At 36.9% G+C, this 26,552-nt stretch overlaps 1 protein-coding gene across 1 annotated transcript in view; it reads left to right on the forward strand.

Annotated features, from left to right (window-relative positions):
* The window catches only part of ASCC3 (activating signal cointegrator 1 complex subunit 3), a 277,171-nt gene that overhangs the window by 235,953 nt on the left and 14,666 nt on the right, over nucleotides 1–26,552 (forward strand). The window contains exon 37 of the mRNA XM_069851132.1: nucleotides 20,018–20,242. Within this exon, the coding sequence (XP_069707233.1) occupies nucleotides 20,018–20,242 (225 nt within the window). The remainder of the gene's footprint in view (nucleotides 1–20,017; nucleotides 20,243–26,552) is intronic.

Genomic DNA, 26,552 nt, shown 5'->3' on the forward strand with positions numbered 1-26,552 from the left:
GGGAATAGTAACCTTTTATCAATAGACAAGGAGAAGGCTGAGGTACTTAACAACTTTTTTGCCTCTGTCGTCACTGATAACCACTCTCTTCACCCCTCCTGGGTCATGGGACAGCAAGATGGTGACCAGGGGGGTAAACGCCCTCCCGTCATAGAGAAGGATCAGGTTTGTGACCACCTGAGGAACCTGAATATTTACAAGTCTATGGGACCTGATGAGATGTATCCGAGTCCTGAGGGAATTGGCTGATGTGGTTGCCAAGCCTCTCTCCATGACATTTGAAAAGTCATGGCAATCAGAAGTCCCTGGTGACTGGAAGAAGGATAAACGTTGTGCCCATTTTTAAAAAGGGTAGAAAAGACAACTTTGGGAACTACCAACCTGTCAGCCTCACCTCTGTGCCTGGGAGGATCAGGGAACAGATCCTCCTAGAAGCTCTGCTAAAGCACATGGAGGACCTGGAGGTGATTAATGGCAGCCAGCACGGCTTCACCTAGGGCAAATCCTGTATGACCAACCTAGTTGCTTTCTATGATGGGGTAACTGCAGCAGCAGACACGGGTAAACCAACGGATGTGATCTGTCTAGACTTCTGTAAAGCCTTTGACATGGTCTCCCACAACATCCTTTTCTATAAATTGGAAAGATATGGATTTGGTGAGTAGATAAGAAACTGGTTGGGAGGTCGTATTCAGAGAGTAGTGCTCAACGGCTTTGTGTCCAGATGGAGATCCGTGACAAGTGGTGTCCTTCAGGGGTCCATACTGGGACCGGTGCTGTTTAATATCTTCATCAATGATACTGACAGTGAGATTGAGTGCACCCTCAGCAAGTTTGCCAATGACACCAAGCCCAGCGGTGTAGTTGTTTTAACACCAGAAGGATGGGATGTCATCCAGAGGGACCTGGACAGGCTGGAGAAGTGGGCCTCTGAGAACATCATGAGGTTCAGCAAGGCCAAGTGCAAGGTCCGGCACCTGGGTCGGGGCAATCCCTGTTTTCGGTACACAATGAGGGATGACATGATTGAGAGTTGCCCTGCAGAGAAGGACTTGGGGGTGCTGGTCAATGAGAAGCTCGGCATGAGCCGGCAATGTGCGCTCGCAGCCCAGAAGGCCAACCGTATCCTGGACTGCATCAAAGGAAGCATGGCCAGCAGATCAAGGGAGGTGATTCTGCCCGTCTATTCCTCTCTTGTGAGACCTCATCTGGAGTACTGTGGCCAGTTCTGGACTCCTCGATGTAAAAAGGATATGGAACTGTTGGAACGGGTCCAGAGGAGGCTACAAAGATGATCAGAGGGCTGGAGCACCTTCCATATGAGGACAGGCTGAGAAATTTGGGGTTGTTCACTCTGGAGAAAAGAAGGCTTCAAGGAGACTTTATAGCGACCTTCCAGTACCTGAAAGGAGCCTACAAGAAAGCTGGAGAGGGACTATTCATAAAGGCTTGTGGTGATAGGTCTAGGGGGAATGGGTATAAACTGGAGAGGGGCAGATTTAGGCTTGACATAAGGAAGAATTTCTTCACCATGAGAGTGATGAGGCACTGGAACAGGTTGCCCAGGGAAGTTTTGGATGCCTCATCCCTGGAGATGTTCAAGGCCAGATTGGATGGGGCCTTGGGCAGCCTGGTGTATTGGGATGTCCCTGCCCATGGCAGGAGGGTTGGAACTAGATGATCTTTATGGTCCCTTCCAACCCCAACTACCCTATGATTCTATGGTGTGTAAGTCGTAACTCTTAAAGACACAAGTATATGAAAAAGCATCTCAAAATTAAGAAAAGCCTTTCTTCCCTCACCTGTAGATTCATTCTTTGTTGTTTTGAGTAATATACCTGAATCATTTTTGATGTTTAAAGTGTTTCATGTAATCATACATAAAAATTGCCATGTACTACTGTTTCTCTTCTCATGTGCTTATATAATATTCAATATCTATACAAGTCTGATATTTGGTTTTTTCTAGGTAAGTTATGTTTGATACTAAAATTCTAGAATAATAACTGCATATCAACATCCTGTACCATCTGTACCAGGGCCATCACTTCACAGCAGCTTAAGAAGTTGGGGAGACCTCTTTCCTAAAATGCCTATTTTGCCTTCTCCCAGCCGCATCACGATCTCTGAGGCCATAATCTGTAATAATGCCAGCTCATACAGTTAGTCTAGTGACACAGTGTACAATGCAGCATGATAATATTACATTCTTATCATAAAATAATTAGGTTTTACTCCATTTTCCCTCTTTAATGCTTAAGTAGTATTACGTACAAAATCTATTTTTCAAAATGGTGTAAATCCACTTGTACACATATATTCAAATGCAATTAGTGCCTGAATATTATCCAGAAAAACTTATTTCTACCCACTTACAATCACTGTTATATTATATACATCATACAAGTGGCCCTACATCTTTAATATTCTGATTTCCAAGTATTAACTGCAAAATCTAGAGTTTTGTCTTATATTATTTATATGTTTTTTTGTTGTTTTTTTTTAACATGCTGCCAAAATTTCTCTGAGAAGAAACAGTTTGCATCTCAACAAAACCTGATCAGCATTTATGACACTAGGAAAGCCACTTTCTAGTACAGAGTCTTTCTTTCTGATAAATTTAAATCACCTGCTGCAAACATTCGGAGTGTTACAGCTCAGAAATAAAGGCCACAGTAATCTTTTATAATGGAAAGCGTTAGGCAGCCTAAATAGGGGAATTGCTATCACTGACCCTGTAGTATCTTTTGTTCTGTTGTCAGAAAACATCGCAAATTATGTGAGATGAAATTCAGTGTATTCGGCTGAATTCAAAATGGTAATCAGCCACAATTCCTGTATATGCTGTGTATGAAATAACTGAAATTTTAAAAATAAATACCCACAAGTGAACAGAAGTTAGATAATATGATGTTGAGTATTCAAGGCAAGAGCTTGCCTCTGGTTGCTGTCTCTTTAAAATCTATTATTTTCTCTAGAGAAAATTTTCTCTACCTAGAAACTTCAGAGTTTTTTTCCAGACAAGTTTGGACACAAGTTTGAGAATAGAATTAGCAGTGATGGAGGACATTTCATGACACTGCCTTAGCTAGTCAGCAGCATATTAAAGGTGAATGATGGGAGCAGAACCTAGTGCTGTCTGTCTTATTTCAGGGCTCCTCAACTATTTAAACAGTTTGCATCCATGAATTGCAAAGGTAAATGGCAAATATTTCTGTTGTATCTGAAACCAAGGACCCTAGTCTTGGGCAGAGATTATAAAATTCAAAATTCATTAATCTTGCTTTAATTGTTTCTAAAATTTTTTTTTGTCCATTTACAGTCTTAAGAGCACTGAGACTATAAACTTGATTTATGGGTCAAAATGTACCACATGTCAATTTGAAAAATGAGAAGAATGTTTGAGAGCTTGATGCCATTATAGCTAATGATTTTTTCCTTAATTTTTATGCAGATGTTGATTTTCATAATTACTAGCGGAATTATGATTCTGTCTTGCTGAAGGTGTAAATTGGCATTGAAAGGGTTTTTTCAGTCTGATGTAGCGATGAAAAAAAAATGCCATTTTAACACTTTTTGCCAAGGATATTTTTTTCCTCTCTAACACTGTGAATTAATGAGTTTCATAATTACAGCAGTTACTTCACACCTCTATTGTTAACCAATAACATTACATCTGCCTTGCTCCACTGGTGCCCTCCTCCTTCTTATAGAAGCATTTAGCACTTTTGGCAGTGGGGAATTACATGGCATGGGGTAAGTAGTCTAATTAGATATAAGTGAAACTCCAGAGGGAAAAGGATATTTAAAAAGTAATTTGAAGAATCTCTTAATGATGCTAGAACTGAAAGCTGTAGCTATAGTAAAAAATGGCCTGTTATCATTCTAAAACATGATTATAATTGGGATTATGTTTCTGATTACTCACTTTTAAACTCTTTAGGTTTGTGCTGTGTTAATTTAGATTAATGTCCAAAACATTTCTCAAATATAGTAGATGTTTTGTAGATGTGACATGTGGGTCTTTTTTCTATTGGCGTTGTTCATAATCCTGCAAACCTTTAGACATTTACAAGTTGTCTGATGTGTATAAGGAAGGCAGAAGGGTACAATTGTAACGAAGAAAATACGGATGTTGTAGGTTTGAAATGGGATATATACAAGTTTTTACCAAATTTTCAATGTGTAATTTGAGAAGGAGCAAAATGTTGTTTAAAATAAAACCATGAAAAAAAGCAAAATTACATTCCAAGAATTCAGAAATCTATGGTCACATTGAGGGTTTTAAATCTAAGTTTGATTGAGGGATTTTGAGTTTCAGATTGATATTTTGCCATGGGAGTGTTCAGAATGCAGAATCATTCACTAATGAATTTGTTGATGAATCTTTGCAACTCATATGAAAAAGTAGTTTTGAGTCATCCTGTTGCTAGTGCTGATGGGTCTCAAAAAAATAGTCACAATAGCAAGATTTGTTTCCACTTAATAGTCAAGGCCTTCCAGTATCTGCTCTTTTCTTGGTTTTTATTTTATCTTTTCATTTGATCATCTGCCAGCGTTTTGCAAGATCAAATGAATTTTTTTCAGTATGGTTTAGAGGTTGAAATATCTATAACAAGAACAGAGCAGATGGAAACAGCCCCACAGTCATGGGGGAAGTATGCAATAATAAGTGATACAAATAGGCAGGGTCCAATCCCCTTACACTTCCCTTCTCTTCTCACTAAATCTGTGCTTGGGGTGTTTGATCTATCTTGAGTTTGCAGTTAGCGGGTGAAGTTCAGAATCAGTTACTTTTCAGAATTACTGACTTGTGCTAGTGGACCTGAGAGAAAACGTTTAATGCTTTTCCATAGAGCTTTCTTTAAAACTTTCCTAACCGTGCTTCAGACAGTAGTGATCCAAATGAGCTTAATCACTGTTGAGTTATGGTGCTTCTTGCATTAAGTATTATTGATGAGAAAGTGTTCATGAATTATTACTGACAGGCTGGATTTCCCTGAGGTACCTAAAGACTGTTTCCTTCTGTTCTGGAAGTTAGGTGCAGAGATTCGAACAGGCGTCTGAATAAAAAAACAGTGAGGGATACTTTGGAGTTATTGTTGTCATTTTCTGTACTAAATCAGCAGTCACAACAGATCTTGTTAAAGTAAATGTAGTACCTTGAGCTAGCACGCTTGATCCTCCTTGAGGAAAAGAGGTCTGTCTTGATGATTGATCGGGACTGTGATTTGTGGTGATATGTTACAATACTTCTGGTTAATATTCTTATTTACAAAGCAAATATTTTGTTATATCTCTTCATACTGGACAGTTAAGGGGATGAATATTACTGTCTTTCAACCCTTGTTTTATCTGCATGCTGTCCTTTGTTTCTGGTTTTGAATCTTACTTGCAAGAGAGAACTGGTTAGCTTTCTTGTGCCTACTGCTGTCTTACATGTAAACTGGTTATGAGATGGGCTTCTTTCTATCTAGGGAGCTTAGGGACAGAACAACATGGTATTTGTGTTATACTGGGACATATGTATCCAACTTTCCATAAAATAAACATGGACTTCTAAGAATAGTAACCACATACCTCTTCCTTGTATTTCTACCTGGTAATTGACATGGTTTTGTTGCACTAGCTTGGACGAGACCAAGTATTTTGCAGACAATATAGCATTGCTGGAGTAGCATATTTGGAAGGCAGAAGGAAGAGGTTCATGAAGCAGATGTTTTTTATCCCGCATACATAGATAATAAAAGAGTAAATTTATTAATGCCTTATCTGTCTTTCATTACCTGTTAGGTCTTTATACTATGAGATTCTAGGTAAATCAGTTAACCTATAGCTTTATTTTCTCATAATTCTCATTGTATTGTAGCCAATGAAATATTTGAGTCTATGTGAATATTTACACACTTAGTAAAAAATAACTTTATTTCCTTAGCAGGATTCTATCTTGAAGCTGTTGGTTCAGTCTCTCATAAAGGGGCCACACAGGTTTTTGACTCAGTGATTAATCATCTTTTCTACTGGTCTGCAGTTAGATGCCAGGGAAGGGGGAATTAATGAGTTACAAAAATCTTGCCCAGGAACAAGCTAATATGAGCTGATTTGTGTAATGTTTTATCTGCAGGCCATGGCAGAAACATTGTTTTTGTCAACAAAAGTATATAAATCTTGTTCTCTATGACCCATTCAGAAAAAAAATCAGATCACTTTTCACAAATCAGTCATTGTCTAGTATAATCTTATATTAACATTTAATGTAGAAGAAATTATATTTAATTTAGAAGGAAATAAAGGTGCTACTATGATTTCTTCAAGGCATAAATGTACAAGGCTGTATTCATTATGTTATTCTTTTTTAAAATGACATTTCATAAACTTTACATAAATGAAAAGCAATTATGTTACATGCTAACCTTTAAAAACTTACATACTTGATTTCACATATATTGTGCACTCTCAACAATATAACTGCTATGGCCATTCTGCAAATAAGAACAGGCCTCAGCCGTTATGCGTATTTTAGTGACCCCTTATAATAGGAGAAAACTGTTACCTCTTACCATTAAATCTTTTCTTTACAATAAATCCATACCTAGGTCTGTTCAATGCATAAATTTCATCCTAAACAAAGGCATTTACTGGATCATATATTTAATTTTTATACAGCTTATATTATCCGGATTTTAATATGTTAAAACATTTATGCTTCAGTTCCCACTTGGAGCATCTAGATAGTATCACAATATGTTACATAAAATAGTTTAAATTTTAAAATTGTATTTAGCCTCATGGAAATAAAGCAAAATGCTACAGAGAATTGTAATAGCATGCATACTTAATCATCTGTGTCCAGTATATTTAACATATCTTTACTTAGCAGAAAGAGTTCTTACACACATGAATACTCACACATTAAATTTGTCTTAATTTTTCTCTAGTCCCAGTAGATGGAGCAGTTTTGAATGTTGCTGTAGTACTTCAATGTAGTAATATTTTTCTAACATCATGACACAGTTCTTGTTTATTTTTCTTTTTTTCCAAATGATGCTTTGATTTTTAGTCTGACAGCATCATATGATGCCCACCTTTCCAGAAAACACAGTCAGTTGGTAAATCAGGATGAGAATGCCCACCACTGGCAGCTGACTGAGCATGACATAAGACTTTCATTTTTATGGCATCAATAAGAAAGAATTACATTCAAAACCAGAAAATATAAAACATTTCCACCTCCAATACACACAACTTTCCAATCTTCCTACTCGGCTTCTGTCATTACTTGCCAGTTTTAAAAACTGAATCAATACTCAGGAAAGTCAAAATAAAACCTATCTTAAAGGCTTCTGACATACATTTTCCATGAGGTTGGTTATAAGACAAGAACTGTTATTTTGGAAATAAAATAGTATCATTTTTTTGTTTTTGTTTTTTATTGCAGTATAGCATCCAAGGGAAAAACTTGTGAAAGTGTATATAGATGTGGTAGTGGAAGCCATTAGTCTCAGGCTATATCCTCGTTTTGAACAGCTGCTTTACTAACTGTTTCTGTCAGAAAAAAAAGAGGGAATAAGGTCCTTTAACAGGAGCCAGAGATGGTGTTACAGCAACAAAACACTCAAGTATACCAATGAAAACTGTTTTGATGAGCCAGGAAGCAATTATACTTCTATCTGCTAGAGCAGATAGGATTACTGTCCTGGTCTTGTACTTAAAAATGTGACTTTTTGGCTGCCATCTGTGGCAAATCAATGTTTGTCCTTGGTATATATGCTAGAAGAAAGTTCAGTGATAGCAGGCTTGGTTTAGCTGACAGCTTAAGGCTGCAGGCAAATCACATACTGGTTGGTTGGTTGGTTGGTTGGTTGGTTGGTTGGTTGGTTGGTTGGTTGGTTGGTTGGTTGTTGTAGCACAAAAATCTTTTGCTTATCACTTGGCAGTTAGAACTGTAGCCATCATCATGATGCGAGATTTCAAACTATGCATAGTTGCGTCCATGAAGCCAATACTTTGCCAAGTATTCATATTGAAAATGAAATGGCTTTTTTCAGCAGTGATGTCATAATGTCTCTGTTTTAAAATATACAAAATATTTGTTGAAATAGTGTTTGTATTTGTTGAAACAAAATTGAAGTTCTAAATGGCATCTTTATTGAGGTAAAGCTGAACATTTTACACCATACAATGCTACCTTGATAATGGTCACACTCATGTCCCAGAAGGCAATCTTACAAGCTCAATGTGCCTTTAGCAAGTCAGTACAAGTTCTACCTACTTTGTGCCTCCCAATTTGTAATTGAAGCACGATAGGGAAATTTAGGCCCTCACAGCCTGTAGGTCTTTTGTCTTCACTGGCTTCTAGTTACTACCTTTGCTCCTGATAGAATTATACACATTGTACTATAAATTATAGCAATTACCATTATATTGCTGATGAGTTTGTTTTCAGAGAATTCAGTTCAGTCAGTGACACCAACTCAGCCTTTCTGACTGCTGTTTAAAAGCGCACAAATAGTTTTCTCTGTCAGCAAAGAAGTTATTGCTCAGACTTGTAAAACCATTAGGAAAGAAGATGGCATTTTGTAGCTTGTTCTCTGGTCAGAACTGGTATTTCAAGATAAGGATTGCTATGCCTGAAACAATCATACAAGATTGGTATCCAGCCTACGTTGTTCCTTTAGCACAGTAGTTAAAAAAGGACATAAGAGGATTACTGATCAGTCCTTAATGAAGTACCTGACACTTGTATTTTCCTATTTACATTTAGATTCTTTTTTGTCTCGTTCTTTTCTTTTCTTTTTTTTTTCCCTGATGGAACCTGGCTAGCTTCAGAAGGTTGAATTTTATTTTAAATGTTGATGTTATGCATTATCACAAATGAAATTTTATGAAATCAGCCTCTTATATTATTTGCCTAGATTTTATGAGGTGCTTTATTTCACAGTTAATTAAGTTTGCTTATGCTACCCATAATGTTAGAAGAAATTGCAGAGAGATTTTTGCTACCAAAAAGCCAAAACTTTTTTCTTAGCATTTGAAAAAGTTAATATATGTATTTATAAGTTTAGTTTGGCATGCTAAGATGGCTTTTAGAGAACAAACAGTTGCAGATTTTCTTCACCTGCAGCTTAATGAATGATGGTCAGGCACCTGGCAAAACATTGGAATTATATGCAAAAAATATCAAATAATGCACTTTTCTAAGTACTTTTATCTGGTATGATGCTTGAGTAAAGCTTTCCTTAATTTGTAGTAGTTCATTGTCCTCTTTCCCATGGAAGAGTTAAATCAGATGTCATCAATTTGATTGAGTTGCTCATATACTGACTTCCCATTGCCTTTCCTTTGTGTCTTCCGGTGGAAAAGACTAGCAAGCCAGCAGAGTTTTCATAAAGAGAAAATATCTCATGTCTATTCTTCTCACCTTAGAGGGTGAGAAAATGACTAAAATCCCTGTCACAACAAGTCTCTGAAATCCTTCTCCTGTCAAGGTGAAGGCATGCTACTATGCTTGCTTTTAGTAAGTGTATGCATGTCTACTTCCAAAATATTTTTAGGTAGAACTGATGCATATGATATTAAGAAAATTTCTCTTAAACATATTAAATCACTGAATGCACACTATTCTGTAGTTTAATGAGATTAATTCCAACTATTTTATCATTTACTTAAGGCAGCAAGCAAATGTAAACAACATGAGGTGCAGATAATAGATTCTTTATTCTTTTGTATATGATTGTCTTAATATTTACTATATGCGGTCATATAAGATGCTAATTTTGGATGCTTCTTTAGCTATAAGAATCCATGTTTACTTTCTCTTGATTCACACAGAACAGATGGATGCTTGACTGCCTGCTAATCCACAGCTGGAATGGTTTCAGCAGTTTCCACGTTGCTGGGTTAGAGTGGCTTTTCTAGTGGACTGAGAGGGCAGCAAGAGAGGGATATCATTATTCATCAGTATCCCAGTGGGATCGCTGCCAGCAGAGATTAATTTTTTCTGTTATGCTTGTAAAACAAGCTCAGGTGGAGTCTCTAATCCTCAGGGCACGGGTGGCAGATCAAGGAAGATGCTACAAAGCTAGTTAATTTTCAGATTCTAGGGGAAACAGAAGCTCTGTTAGATGTATAAATACATGATTGCAAATTTAAGTAGCTCAAATCCAAATGGGATCTTCCCAGACATCTGGTACTGAAAATTTCTGTTTTCTTTGTCTTTTAAAAGAAGTTCTTAAAACTTTGTACCAGAGGCAAAATATATGCAACTTTCTTAATTGTCAGTTATTTTTCCTTTTTTTCTTTTTAATACAGTTCTTACAATGTACTTTAGATGACTGCCTTTCTTTACAGGTAGAAAAGACACAATTTAAGTCTGTGTAGGAATACTGAGTCTACAATATTCTCACAAATTTGTGTGCAGTGAATATCACCAAGAGTAATTATCACTTGCCATCCAAAGAAGGTTAGATCTGCCTTAGTAATGCACAGTACATCCCGTTCAGGTAACAGGGTGTTCTGTTAAGGTCATATGTGGTACAAGGGCATTTTTGCCATGTAGGTCATTATATCAAACCCATGGTCATTCATGACAGAAGTGTTGCTAGAACTTCCTCAAATCAGGTGCACCCAATTGTCCATTTGTTTAACAGATTTCAAATACCTTTTGCTGTTGTGGTTTTTGCTGTGATGACCCCTCTTCCCCACCCTTGCAATTATCAGTTTCTTCCATCTTTGCATTACCTTGTAGCTTTTGGGTTGTTCAAAACATTGGGTCAGATTATCATGCAATGTTAATCCACATAGTTAAACTGAAAGGAGTGGAGATGTGCCAGTTTTTATCAGCAGGGAACTACCCTTATTTAAATTTATTTGTAGCAGCTGTCACTTCCTCTTACAGTTGTGTTTTTTTTATTATATTAAACTATTTTCATTTCAAAGTGCTTAGAGTGAGACCAGTAGCATTGGCTTGCTGTAAAGACATTGTGTGTAGGCACCTTCCAAGTTTCCCATGTGTTTCTGCCAGTTCATATTGTTCTTCTGTTATTCTGGACTTGAGCCTCTCTTGAACAGAGGCTGCTACTCATTTCACCACATGATGACAGGTATTCACGCCTATGAACTTTTTATTCCCTTTTGTCTCTGGTCATATAGTAGTCTAGATCCAGAATTTAATCCAGTACAAAAGTGCAGTGGTGTGCATTTGTGGTTCCCCACTAGGGGAGCTGCCACAGGTCAGCAGATCTGAAATCTGGTTTTCAACACGCAGATTTTTTACAATTTGCCATCAATATATACAGTATATCTGGGCCCCATTTCACATAAAGAATTTAGTGGTGCTTACTCCTGTCTCTGTGCAGAGTATCACTAACTTAATGCAGAGGTTTGTTAACTTCTTCCTGGTCTGCGCTCTGTATTGGAAGATCCTAATGAAGGCTTAAAGCCAAAGAAGGAAAATGACTGATTGCTTTCCTGGGGAAAGTTGTGTGCCAGGATTTGCTATTACAATTTTTATTGCTATCATCATCGCGATCAGTAGTTGAGACAGCTGATTCAGCCAAGCTCAGCTTCAAAACATGGACAAATGTCCACATGGAACTGAACTAGATTTCTCCTGACAATCGGACTTCTGAATGTGTAACGTTGTGTTAGTGTATTTCTGTGTTCGTGCACTGCAAAGCTTTTCTGTATTAATGCAATACAATTAGTTTTAATATAACCAAAACCAATCATGTTTAAATCATTCCTATAATCTGACTTGAGATTACAGGGAAAGAAAGTTGTCAGTATATGCCCCATCTAGGTATTACATTTTTTTTAAATGGGATGATGATAATGCATTCAGAATGTGCACATTCAAAGCATTCTCATTAAAAGTAATAGGAAAAGTCAGGCATCTTGGAGAGGCGAAAATCTCAAATATATCATTTCAAGTGATAAAATGCAATAATTCTCTCACATCACTATAATTCACTTTATAAATTGAATTTGTACTATTCCATTTATATTTATTTGCTGTGGTCAAAGTAACTTATTGTAGGTGAATAATGTGTATGCCATACCGGTTTCGCATGTTTATTTTTGTCCTGCTTTACTCTTCTTTTGCATTTATTTTTCCTTAAACTCTGTAAGTGTTACAGGCTTACTTATAATCAATAATTTAACTTAAAAACCAGAATGAACTAAAGCCCCCTCTATGGCTTGACAGCAAGCTGTGCAGACTTAATACTATGAAAGTACCTACACATTTGGGGGAAAAATGAATGTATTGTAAGAATGGTTTTTATTAGGACTAGCCAAAAAAGTAGCACTGAATTATGATTGTGATCATAACCTTTATGAAACATGGCTTGTGAGACCTAGGACTTAAAATCATGAATTATTCCTTGGTTTTGTATGTTTTAACAAAGTATGCAATTTAAAAAGGAGATTATTATGAAACAGAATGGTTCTGGAAGTATATTTTTTTACCATTCAGTGAACCAATTACAGTGATTGTATGATCTATCACTGGATCTTCCTGTACATTGAAACGTAGCTTCTGTGGTAAACTGAGGAAACTTTAGGAAAAAAAAATGAATTTGACTTTCAAGTTACTATATAATTCCTAAGAACATTTTTCCCCATATCAAATTATTGTTATTTTATATAATCCTGCCTCTCACATGTGCTAGCATGCTTGCATTTTCTTTATCAACTCCATGCTGAAGCAGAGGTCTGTGATTTAACTTTGTACTTTAGGAGTCCCTGGATCTGCCAGGTCACTCTCTGCTGCTGGTAGCTAATATTGCTGACCTCTTATTGCTCTGTGCACAGTGGCAAAGGTCTCTCAGACTCCTGACCCCTAGTCATCGGGAATGTCATCAGTAGTTTGTAGTTTGGATGTTTTAAGTAAGAGGTGAACTTGTGAAATCTAAACCCTTCAGGGTGTTTTTAAGTGATCACTCAACTGTTTCATTGCCCTAGCTTGTACTGTTTATGATGTCTGTAACTGTAAAATTTGTGGATTTTATCATACGCAGCTATTTAAAAGCAAAAATCAAACACTTGTCTGTTTAAAGTGAGAGATCTGAGAATACAATTATATACAATTTATCTGATAACTATCATGAGAATTTATAAGAATTATAAGAGTTTTTAACCTGTATGTCCTTATAAACTGTGTTTGTAGGTCCTGTGACTGAAATGTGCCCATTTTAAATCCTGGAAGATAAGATATAAATTATTTTTTTTTTAAGTAATAGAATCATAGAATCATAGAATAACCAGGTTGGAAGAGACCCACCGGATCATCGAGTCCAACCATTCCTATCAAACACTAAACCATGCCCCTCAGCACCTCGTCCACCCGTGCCTTAAACATCTCCAGGGAAGGTGACTCAACCACCTCCCTGGGTAGCCTGTTCCAATGCCCAATGACCCTTTCTGTGAAGAATTTTTTCCTAATGTCCAGCCTAAATCTCCCCTGGCGGAGCTTGAGGCCATTCCCTCTTGTCCTGTCCCCCTTCACTTGGGAGAAGAGGCCAGCACCCTCCTCTCTACAACCTCCTTTCAGGTAGTTGTAGAGAGCAATGAGGTCTCCCCTCAGCCTCCTAGATTTACATCATTGCATGCTGATGAGTTTTACAACTTTATCTCTTCAACTTCTGTTGCTCAGCTGGAAATTTCCACTGCCCTCTCTGGTAAATCTTAAATCTAGAGACAGAGATCAAGGTAGCCCAGCCTCACTATTTTGCTTCTCCCTAGTTAATTGTGTTAACTTTGCAATTCGAATTCTGTATCTCTGTTGTGGTTTGGTCTTTTATCTTTCATCTATAAAAATGCATTAGCCACTAATTAGATAATAAATTAAAAAAATAATATTTATTTTTAAAGTTACTGGGCAGCCCTTATCCCTTGGATGTTGTTCTCCATGCTATGCATGTCTATTTTTCTCCTGTCGTTTTTCCAAGGGTAGAGAGTGGAGAGTACTCCCAAGAGTAGAGAAGTGGCAAGATGATTTTTCTGTTACCCAAGGTGGAGTGGAGAGTTGGGGCAGGTGGAGTCCTCAGTGGGAGGCACCCATGCCGGACAGATAGCCGCTTCTGCTGCCCAGGGGCTGCAGCTCTGAATCCCCCATGCCCCACAGCACAGGGTCTGGTGCAGGGCTTTTGCATTCTGCTTTTCCTCCCAGCCAGCCACTGACCTGGAAGGAAGGGATGGGAAAGCCCTCATGGGAAAGGAACTTGCACTGCAGGGTTGGCTCTAATATGCCAGATGCCATTTGATTGCACTGCCTCATACACATGCAGTTGACAGGGATTAATGTTTATGCAGTATATGAAGGCAAGGAGCATATTTAGAAATGGCCTCTGTGATGAATTTACTATCATGTAGTAAATACTATAATCTCTCCTGACAGTCTTTGTTTTCTTCTTTTGCATCCTGTAAGCCACTCTAAAAACTCTAGAAGTAAGATCTCTAAAAATTTTGGTATGCTCTGTTGCTTAGCAGGGACCGCCAGGATGCCTTAAAAATCTGGAACATCACTTCTGCAAAGCTTGTCTTAAAAGTGTGTTTTCATGTGTGCGAAACAGAGTGAGGAAGCTCTTCGTGCAAGTGTCTGCTGCCGAGAAGAGGGCTTCCAATCTAAATACACATTTTATGCGGGGGCTTCGATAAGCTGATAGAAATTACTTCCTTTTTCTTTTTCTCAGGAATATGGATCTTGGAAACATGCATCATGTCTGTTCTTGAAACTTATAACTAGTAATATATGTTTATAACTGCCTTTAACTGGAGTATTGTCCCAGACCTTTTATATCTAACAGTAAAAAAACACCCCAACATTTTAAACTTTGGAAGTTTGAATTATGTCCCATAAAACTGAGACCAAAGCATATACATTTACAGGCTACCAATAAACTCCTTAAAATAGGAGTTTATAATGGAATCACTAACACAGATATAATTTTCAGAGCAGTAATTCTAGCAAGTACTTCCCCAGTTCCATTTTTCCATCTGCTTTACTTTTTGGTGTGAGCTGAAAAAGAATGTTTAAGTATGCGGTCATTTGGGGCTATTTTCCTTTTCCCTTTTTTTTTTAAAAAAAAATTTGTTTTCTCACATTTATTTGTTTTCTGAAGGCAAATCTGAGCTTGATTGTGTTCCAGCTGCTTGCCAGGATACATCTGTGTAAATTTAATGTATTTCCTTATAAATCAAACTCACAATTGAAAAAGTGAACATAAAATATGATATAAATATGTTGATTAATTAAATAATTTTCATAATTTATATATTTGTGTCATTATTGTGTCACACAATATGGTCTTGTGCTCTTGCTAAGAGCATGGGCAAAGGAAGTTTACCTTGGGAACTTTAGTTAAGCAATTTTTTTATTTTCCTTATAGCACAAGTGACAGAGTCAAATGAGACTTTTGTCACCACATGAATGGTAATATATATATCTACATATAAAAAAACAGAAACCATTTCAAAGGTTCAGAAGTTTCAAAAGCACAGAATTTCAACTATCCTCAAGAAAAAATCTAGCGTTTGTGAATCTGTTGTAAGGCATTATTGTCCAGTTACCTAGCTACTCACAAACTATAAGTCCTTTTTATTTCTCTATTTTGACCATGGTACTTCTCTCTATTCTGTACTAAGGGTAACATAGATATCGCTCAAATGAGCACAGTTAACAGACTGCTTTAAAGGCTGCAGACCGGCTACTTCCTATAGACTGTGTGGAAGTGACAGGTCAGGATGTTGCAATAAAATACTCTCTAGCACTTTGTACAAGAAAATAAAAGACAAAAGCCAATTATGTAATAATATTGTTGTTGAGCTTATAGTTGCCTATCCAGTTACTTAGATTGAAGTATGCTGTTTACATTTGCAAAAATAAATTACGTATTGATATACCTTTGAAATTCTGATAGCAGACAACCAACATTTACTTCATAATGTTTTATTAGTGTTAATTGCAGAACAGTTGCAAGAAACCCTCACCTTTATTTATTGCATCTTATTTTTTTATTTTTCATTCTATGCACAAATGTATTATTTTTGCAGTCCTTCAGCATGTATGCAGACTACCAGAAGTCTATCTATTTTAGATGATAGTTCAGGTAAAGAGGATACAATTACCGTATTAGCTATAAAATTATCCTCATCTTTTCCTCTTTTTTATTATTCTGGCAGTTACTTCTAAATTTTTTAATATTTTAGCTTAATGACTGTTAATTTTGGTATCAAATTTTCTAAGAGTGCTTTTCCTTTGCTTCTTTCTATGCTAGATTCTTGAAAGAGAGAAAAAGACATTGCAGGTTTATTAGAGTTGAAAATATGGTATGTTTGGGTGCACTGTACCTATATAAAGAAAAGGAACATACAGGCAGGCAGGCAGTGCTAAGGCAGTTTCAATAACAGCATTGCTAAGGTAAAGACTACTGGTTCAGCTGTGGAATGTGAGAAACTATTTTTGGTTTGGTTTAGACCCTCATTGTTACAAATTAATCAACTGGTCTTTAAAGTCTAGAACTCATTAACTTTATAAGTTTTACTGTTCCCATGACTGAACTTAACTTAAAACATTCAAGTTTACTTTAGTTGCTCACCTTAATCCCATTTCTGTCTGTGGTCCACAAGAATTCTCTTGTAGACATATGGCAAGAGGTAGTTACTTCAGATTTAAAATATTTCAGAAGGTTTACATGTGGTGTAAGTTTATAGTTCAGCTTTCTCTATAAATCAGTAATATCAGCAAAATTTACACACTTTTTGAGAAGAAGGAAAATCTCTGGGTTTTTAAACCTATGGGCACTGCAGAACATAGTACTCAGCATGTCGGATACCTTACTTAAACTTCAGTTCAGCCTGGCTCCTCAAATGCCTCGTAGTATCAGACAATTGCAAAAGATACATTTTAAAATGGGATGAGTTGTTTACTTTTAGTACAATTCTAACAATTCAAATAAAGGGTGATGATAAGCGACATATCTGGAACACGATATTGCAGACAGGTCTCTAAGATCATTCCGTGTCTGATGTTATGCAGGAAACAGAATTCAATTATCAGAATAGCCCTTTGGTCTTGTAAAATGTGACTATCAAGTTTATGCAGGTCTATGTTTGACATTTCTCACTGGCAAAGCAAGTTACTGTCTCCTGTATGACCCTGCATCGCATACAGGTTGAAATATAGGTTTGAGAGGACTCTTACAGCCTCAAAATAATGCAGTAGTCTCTAATGCCCAAAAGAAGACATTTTGGAAAGTCCATCACAGACCTATAGAAAAGAGAGATGTGACATAACTACTAAACACATGATCATTAAAATTCCTAGTTGCCTCCTGGTATACTCCAAGTTACACTTAACTATATAGGTGCTTGTAAACACGTTATTCACACATGGTCTGTGGTAGTCCTGATTTAACAGAAGTAAAAGGAAAAGTGAGAAATGCACAGCAGTGCTTTGTGGTTTAACTATAAGGTTTGTATTAAGTTTCTTAACTTTAGAATGAATATTAATGATTGATACCTAGTTCAATCCATTTCCTCACCCATGGAAGTAAGAACAATATTCAGATACAATATACTAAAATACTATATATTATATATTTTATGGAATAGTTGAAGCTATAGCCTTTGCAGAACAGATTGAGATTCACAATGAAGAGGAAAACTAAAATGAAAAAATATTGAGTGAACAGCAGGGCCCATTTGAAGTGATTACAAAGGATGTTTCTTTATTCTTTCTTTTCTCGTGCAACCTGAAAATAGTAGCAGGGGGTTACAAGCAGAGTTCATCACAGAGTTGTCAATCACTGTCATTTAACATTTTGCAATAGAAGATGTCTTTATTCAAGGACAGCTGGGCAAATCAGAGAAACAGATTTGCAGTTAGTAGTCTGTCCAGCCTACGCTAAGCAAACAAGGACAGGGCAGACGTACTGGCCTCTCACATAAAAATATAATGGACTCTGCTGACCTCGGTGCCCTCCATTCAGCTTCATTCTCAGTTGTATAAAAGCTTCACTACCCATTCTCAATTTCCTTTAATTACCTACATGATGCAGATAAGAAAATGAACCTCACTTACTTACAGTCAGTGATCACAAACAGGAAATTAAGTAGGCAAGTTGTTTAAAATAAGAGGAGTGTTTTGGAGGTAAATAAAACATGTGCTGAGGAAGAATTAGGGAAAACATATTTTCAGGAGTACCAGTTGGTCTAGAGTGACTTGGCTGATCCTTCTTCTTTCTGCTACTTGAAACTGCAAAGCAAAACTAAGTAAAAAATCTCCTTGGTAAATATTCTTTAAAATATCTTTGAAGGAGAAGCCAGTTAAATAAAAAGAGTGAAGCAAACATGCAGCCTTCTATAGGGCTTAAAAAGATTGTGACCTTAGGTTCAGAGAATAAATGACCACAGTTTTCACAAGAGATCTAGCAGAGACATCCAGGATTAAGAAGCAGTTGTCTTTAGTCAGTCTTCACTTCTAAACTGCAGTTTAGAGATGAAATAAATTAATAACATTCTCATTTTCTTTCCAGATCTTAAATTGTCTAATACCTATCTTTCCTTTTACATTTATGTCACAGTTTAGGTGCAATTTCATTGCACCATTAAAGAAAAAAGAAATTTTTTGTGATGTATATTTCCCAGGAGGTGGAAAACCAGCTATATAACTGCTTTTAGGAATTGTCAAAAACAGGTTAGGATATTAATGAGTGGATACGGCACTTTGCAAGTCAGTTAGGTAGTGGTTTTAGGTGTTCTAAAACTGCCATTTTTCTTCACCTCACTTTGTACCAGTTACCATTACGAATGTTTCATTAATATGGATTTGCAGGAAGTCTTGACTAGAGATTGAAGACTATAATGCATAATATTGAATCTATAGTTTAAGAGGAATATAAACCATTGAACACTTTAATTTAATGGCCTCTACTAAGCCCATAGCTCAGAAGACATTGTCCTCCGGGCTACTCAATTGAGTTTTTATTTTATGACAAAAGAAATACACTTTCTTATATTACAGATAGAAAAGATATCACATATTATAAAACTCTTACTTTACTTGCAAGTTTTATACTTTAGAAAGATCGTTCTTATTCTGAACAAGAATATGTACACATATGTGCACAAGAGGATTTTGTGGAGAAAGAAAATTACCGATTAAGTCATAGAACTGACTCTTCGACCTAAATTATAGTTCTTAGGATGCTTCTGTTGAACTTTCTTTCTTCCATAGACAGTGTGTTTCCCTAGCAAGAGAATGAACATCTCTGCTCTGACTATTAGAAGTCATGCTTGTTCTTCTCAGCCCCAAGGATGTTGCTACTCATAACTACATTTAGACTACCTCTCAGTGTGCAGCGCGTTTTTGCAACAGTGAGAAAGTTCTTAGACAGCTTTCATTTGGCATGAGGGGTATTAGTCCCACTCTGGAGCACAAAGGATAGTTTTCAGCACCTACTTACAATGTTGCGCTTTCCTTTGATCACTGATCGTCTGTTGCTTAGACACTGACTGCTCAAAATATTGAAAATGTATTTTAAAATAACCTTACCAGAGCTATTTCAAACCCACTGTGTTTCGAATACGAAGAGAAAAGTAGAAACCCTGAAAAGTGAAAATATGAATTATTGACTTCTTTATAGCTAACCTTACAAGGTTTTTGTGAGCTAGACAGGGTAGGATATCTGTAGAAGGTCATCTCAAATACTGAGTCCATCCCATGAATGTATTTATTTTACTGCTTTTATTTTCTTCTTCTCTAATGTTAAAATCTGCTATGTGGAAAAAAAAATTTAAACCTATAATTGTGTGAAATTTTGTGAATATGTTAGTAGCTATTGTTTTCCCACACACGATTTTGATAAATAAGTACACTTTCTAAACATTAAAATGCTGCTATTTTAACAGTGAAATCTAACTAGTAAATTAAATGCATATAATTTTAATGTCTCAGTAAGGAATAGTAATTATTGTGAAGTTAATTACGGTGGTTAATTTTTATTTTTTTTTAAAGAATGCTGAGGAGTACACAGATCTGCCTGTGAGACACAATGAAGACCAGATGAACAGTGAACTGGCAAAACATCTTCCAATTGAAGTCAATCCCCATTCGTTTGACAGTTCACACACAAAAACACACCTCCTGCTGCAAGCCCACTTCAGTCATGCCATGCTGCCTTGTCCAGATTATGCAACTGATACAAAGACAGTGCTGGACCAAGCAATTAGAATATGTCAGGTATAGTGATGCATTTCAATATTTAACTCTTGTTGTTTTACTGTTTATTTTTATTGTGTTGTAATATTTTGAACATGGAACAATCTGAAGATTTCTTGTACTTGTGTGGAGAACTGGTACTACGCTGTATGATACCACTTTATTTAGGGAGGAACTAAGTGCCCATGAAGATGCCCACTTTACAGAACCAGAGATAAACAAAGTTACGGTAAAAGACTGTGGTAACCTGGTTGCAGGCATCTTTTCCCATAGGGCTCGTCTCTTTCATATGCAACAGCTTTCCATCTCTGTATCATGAAATGTTGTACGTAAGTCATTCCTGCATGGGTGTGCTCCCTGTAGATTGTTATGCTGACCTCCAAGAACCTGTCTCCCATGGGCACTTTTATTTTTATAGCACCCAGAAGTGCTGTAGTCACTGCCAAGCATAAATAAAACATGTTTTGAAATGCGATTTGGGACAAGATAGAGGGTCTTTCTCTAGCTTGTGAATACACGTCTTCTATTTTGCAGTTACCATAGAGTCAAAGAGCATGCTTTTAAACACAGATTTTAAACTCAGTCTGGAGGCTTGTGACTTTTACAGTTGTACTGCAGTCACAACCCACAGAAACTAAACTGGAGAGTACTGGTAACAAGCGATCACATGCACAGCTGCATGCCTCAAAAGAATTTTAAAGCAGCAATTTGAGTTTGGAATAGAGTGCTGCCATGTCTGAAAAGCACAATGACATTTACAGCGGGAAGGGTGAGCTCTAGTTGATGCAGAGAACAGCCACCCCTCTGATTCTGGCAGAGAGGAATAATTTTCTTTTTTGGCAGAACAGGACAAGGACTATTTCACAGGATCTTGAAGATCAGGTAGCCTTCAACAGGCTATTCTTTTTATCTGTCTCAGTTCCATATCTGTAAAAGAGGGACAATAATTCTTTCTTCCTACAGTTTCTGTTTGCTCAGATTTTAATATCCTCAGTGATCTACATGTCAGCTACCGGAATGAAGCTTTGATCTTGTTTGAAGAATGTTGGCAATATGGTAACAGCAAACATCATTGTGTCAAGCCTGCCGATTTATAAAACCACTCTCTGAGAAATTATCAATCAATGCTCTAGACAATACCATGAGTGATTCAGTGTCCAGTGATCTGAGTGGGTCTCAGCTTCACACTTAGCAAAACCTGCAAGCTTGTAATACTAATATCAAACAAAGCAAAACTAAAATTAAGAAAAGGACAATAAGAAGCAAAATAACACCACAGATGTTATTGCTACACAGTCTTGATCTCGGCAACCAGCAGCACTTGAATGCAAGTCTGCTCCAAATATTTCAAATTAATAAACTCATGGTGCTGAAAGTTTTGAACAGTTATTATTCATAATACTCAGTTGTTAACAGAGAGCATCACTTGCTCAGGTGAAAAAAATCGCCTTTGTTTCAAAGAAATCACATATTTTAAGTTCATTTAAACATTTGGAATTAGCATTTGGGGGGTTAATTACATTTTGGGGGAAAAGATGTAAATAAAAATTCTTTTCAAAAATTATTTTGCTCAATATTTATCATGCTATGCTAAGAGATGTGTATTTTAACCATGTTACTGCAGAACAGATGTTTCAGTAGCAATAATCAGAAGAAAAACTAAAATATTGAACAGTTCCTTTAAACTGAAGCAGAGTTCAGAAGAATACGCCTTCTGTTAACTACTTTGTAATGTTACATATAAGGTCATCCGAAAAAAAAACTAAGTTCCTCTTTAAAAAAAAAAAGGAAAAAACATGCAAGCATTTTTGTATTTTGAAGTTGGTGCATGGTTTACATCTCTTGGGAGAATATTTGTTCCATCTTATTAGTCACGCTTTCCAAACAGAGGTTAAAGTTCCCAGAATCCAAGCAATAGAGAGGGTTACACTTTCAGAACTGGTTGTTACCTTTTTCCTTAGCGCTGACCTGCTGATGAACTCTGGGTCAACAGAGGTGGAAAAAAAGATGTTAGTTGTGAGAAAAGGAGCTGAACCATAGAAGGATCCATTGATAAACATGTTCAGTGGGTGATGTTCTCTGTGTGTTTGAACACACACTCACACACCACCAAACAAAAGTCAGCAGTGAGACAGGAGTTGCTTTTTGAGTTATGTTGAACTTTTGTTTATTTACTGACAAAGTACTTTAGCTGTTAAGGTTGTATAGCTAACCTTCAAACTGTGACCTGAACGTAAACTGTTATTTTTGCTGGAGGGTGTGTGAATGACAGACTTTCCCTATCAGCACTGTTTTTCTGTTACAAGAAAGCAAGATCTTTCAAAAAGCTTTTACAAGTGGTTGTATCTCAGTATGTACAGCAGCCCTCTCTCCTAGGTCACTCACAGAGCATATTTGCCATCTCCAGCCATGATATGTAAAGAAGCCTCTATCCATCACAGGCTATTAAACTTCTCCACTCTTCTGTGCTCACCTTCACCTAAATCAGCCTTCTGTCCTGTGCTTCCTTTCACTTCCCACCTGTTCCATCCTGCCACCCATTCCTCCGATGTCCTGTGGGCCTCTTTCATTGCTAGTGGCTTTAAGCTGAGTAGTGTTATTGGGCAGTGTTAACTATGTTAACAGCATCAGATAGGTGAATGTAGCTGATGGATTTCAGGTAAGTTTCCACTCTCTTCTAATTAAAAAAAAAAAAATGCAATCACTCTTAAATTATTTTTCCTGAAATGTCTTAGAAGTTTGGGGTTTATGTTAGAATTCTGTTCATCTGCACTCAGCATGAAAGATAGAAGTCATAACCATTTAACAGAACTTGATGAGTCCTGGTGCTGGCTCAATAAAGGAATGTACTCATTAATGCAGAAAATGGAAGAGAGATATTCTGTTACAGTTTTCCAATAGTTAGCATTTGTTAAGTATAGATGGAGTTTGTTACTGCAAGATTATATTTGGATCTGTTTAATGAGTGTGAAATACAATTTTTTTTCCCTTTTTCTGCGGAAATATGGGGAATAGCAATATGTAACCCTCTGGGAGGTGAATGCGTATCTGTTCCCACACCCATCTCTATAATGCATGGGCACTGAGGCATTGACTAGACTGAGGGAATGTCCCTGCTCTATATTGAAAAGCTCAAGTCAAAAACGAACAAGTTTGTTATCAGTGACAGGCTCTCACAGATAAAGCACAGAAGGTTCCCATGGCTCAGAAAATCTGCCATGACTTTCTGTGTGATCTTGGGCAAGTCATTTAATTTTTATTTCCCTCTGTTGACTTTAACACAGTTGCAGTAGACTGCATATTCTCTTCAAGCCTAGCACTTTGTCTGCGTTATTCTTACTAAGGAAAGATAGAGGTGTCAGCAAGGTGGTACTGAGTACTACAGTAGCTGCTGAAAATCAAACACTTCTCCACTTCTTGCAGAACATCAAAGAATAAAAATTCTAATGAAATTATTTGTCTAATATCTTTGTAGAATATAATTATTAATGTAAAGACAATGCTCCACCTTTTTTCCTATCACTGATTTAAGAATATGTGAAATGGACTAAATCTAATCTCTTTTTTACTTCTTTTGTCAAGCCTTATATTTTGTGACTGTGTATTCAGCGATCAATTCTTACTCTGCTGTTCTAAGACTACTGCCTATATTTGCATTAATTGAAATGGATAATTGAGGCAGTAATACTGTCAGTGTCAGATTCAGCAGGGCAGTCTATTCTAGGAAATAATGTGACAGTTGCTGGCTTTGCATTGGGATTGGCCACAAGCCTCCACTTGTAGTATAATCGTTGATAAAATATTGCCAGGAGCAGAACTGCCATGGAGTTCAGCCTTAACCTTTGAGAAGTGTTTACCTATGGATGTATTAAATGCATGTCAGCAGGGTACCTGCGCATTGAGAAGATGGACACGAAGTCAGATTCCAAACTGCAGAGTAAAGACTGGTTTGCATGGGAGACATGCACATACCTGAAACAAGGACCTTTTAACGTGCTACTGATGGCCTGCCTTTTCTGGCGTGTTACTCCTCCAGAGAATCTAATTTTGACAGGAAATAAAATCCTGCATTTCCTTAGCTGGACAATGATATGCGTAACACTGCTTTGCCTGTTCCAAAATAATTAAAGTGAATAAGTTATTTCTCATCTTTTAATTTTCAGCTTTTGCTACAATTCTGCTATAAGAATCATCTTTGTGGTACACATTCAGAATCATCGAATATTGCACAAATATACTGCCCAATTCAGTTGTCTTTTAAGAGCTAGCTTATATACTAAATGTTTGGTCTATTAAACTGCAGACTCTTCTGACTGACGGTGGGGTCTGTATCTACTACTCCTCACACAAAATGTACTCTCCAGCTGTATCAGCACAGCTGCAAACAGAAGTGCCTGAGCTGCAGTTACCAAACTAGAAGAATGAGCATGTCCTTCAGCCCTAGACTTCCCAACCTCCCCAGTCTTCCTCAGTTCATAATAGCCACTAAAACTCTTCACTTGGGGAACCATATCCCTTGGATCATTTATTTTCATGCCTATGAGGAAGTTCCTAAGCATGATTTGAGCACACATGTTTTCTGTTGTTAGTTGTAGGTGTGCCAACTACTTGCTGCAAGGTGGTGGGAGTTAAAGGAATTGCCTGTTTTACAGTTGTGTGTGTAATATTTGTCCAGAAGTGCCTAGGGAAAGAAATAGTTGCTTGGTGTAATAAGTGCATTGGCAACTATAAATAAATGAGCAGCTTTACTGAAGGAGGGGAAGAAAATCAAATGAATTTGAGAATGCAGAGGATTATTCACAAAAACAAGTGAAGAGCAGAGGCCATATTTCTTTAGCTACTACATGTATTCTTTGTGTATGTGGTGATATTCCAGTGATACCTCCATGTTTGTACTTTTACTCAAATATTGGCTACTTTCATGGTTAGATGGCTATTATTCCACATTAGAAGGATGGAAATAGTAGAATAACCAAAAAAACTTGCAGCGCAAATATTGGGTGGTAATGCTTATTTATAGATACCAAGCAGCAATGGATAGCTTTGTAGTGAAAGTGCCTGGGCATAGGAAACATTAAGGTCGAATTACGTGCTGCCTGCTTGTGTTTTGCGGTATATAAGTCGGAGAAAGTTGGAGTACCTTTGTGGCAGTGGTGTTGGGCTTTTTACTTGCTTTGGATTACTGGTGAACTGGTGTACATGGAAGCTTCTTGGTGACAGTTTAATGATCACTTGGTGCTGCTCGTATATAATCCCTCCCCCACCCATGACAAACCTTTTCCCAGTTGGAGCTGGAGGAAATGAGTAATGCTTAACCCATTTGTGTGATCAATTCACTTAAGCAGCTACTGTGAAATGTTAATCACAACTTTAATTTGTACTGCATTAGCATTTTGATTAACTTGTAGGCTTGCTAGCACACTTGAAGCACTTTTACTCATAGTTACAGCTCGGAAATGACTTTTTGATTAATTAAGTTTGTTAGACAGCAGCTGAGCTTCCTGAATGCTAACCTTATGGGGCTAAAAGTTCAGGAGAAAGTTACTGGGAGTAACTGTTGCTGTTGAAAAAGGATTCTTGTGAGTGTGCTCAAAAATTTTTAATTATTAACAAAATATTATGTAACTACCTTTAAACTGACTTAAAACTCTAAAGATGGCAGATTTATCGTGAGAAAGAAGCTGTATATTTTTACAACGTTGGTAGATTTGTGTAAGATTTGGAATAAATGCCATCCTTAAGACATTGTTTATGCATAGGAGACTGGGACTTCTTTCCATGAGATTTTTCTCAAAAGTGTTTTATTGTATTTATGATTCACTAGCATAGTTGAGAATATGAATATATTAATTACTACTTTGAAACTAAATTGGATATCGGGGCTTGGCAAGTTCTGAACATGTTGGGTTATGCCCTACCAAGTTTATATTGCTGGTATCACATTCCACAGCTGCTTTTATTTCTGTAATACTATCCAAAAAAAAGTTGTTAAGAACCCAAGGATTGCACTCCACAAATGTAGACAGGAAACAATTTGTCCTTTCCCTGGTTCTGATTGTACTAATAGTGTTACAATAGAGGCTAAAAGATGAGTACAGGGATAGGGATCTTATCTTACAAAACAGCGAGGAAGGTCATAATTTGCATACATCAGTGAGACCTTTATGATGATGGGAGAATGAAGAATTAGTCTCTTCTAGGGGCTAGCAGAGCATATGGAAGAGAGAGCTGAATGTGCTTGTAAAAAAAAGTGAAGGGAATGGGGATGCAGAGGGCAGTATAAAAGGAGTGCCTCCTGAATAGGATTAATTACATCTCATTCACTGTCTCT

Source organism: Phaenicophaeus curvirostris, chromosome 2 (genome assembly GCF_032191515.1).
Source record: "Phaenicophaeus curvirostris isolate KB17595 chromosome 2, BPBGC_Pcur_1.0, whole genome shotgun sequence".
NCBI classification, from domain to species: Eukaryota; Metazoa; Chordata; class Aves; order Cuculiformes; family Cuculidae; genus Phaenicophaeus; species Phaenicophaeus curvirostris.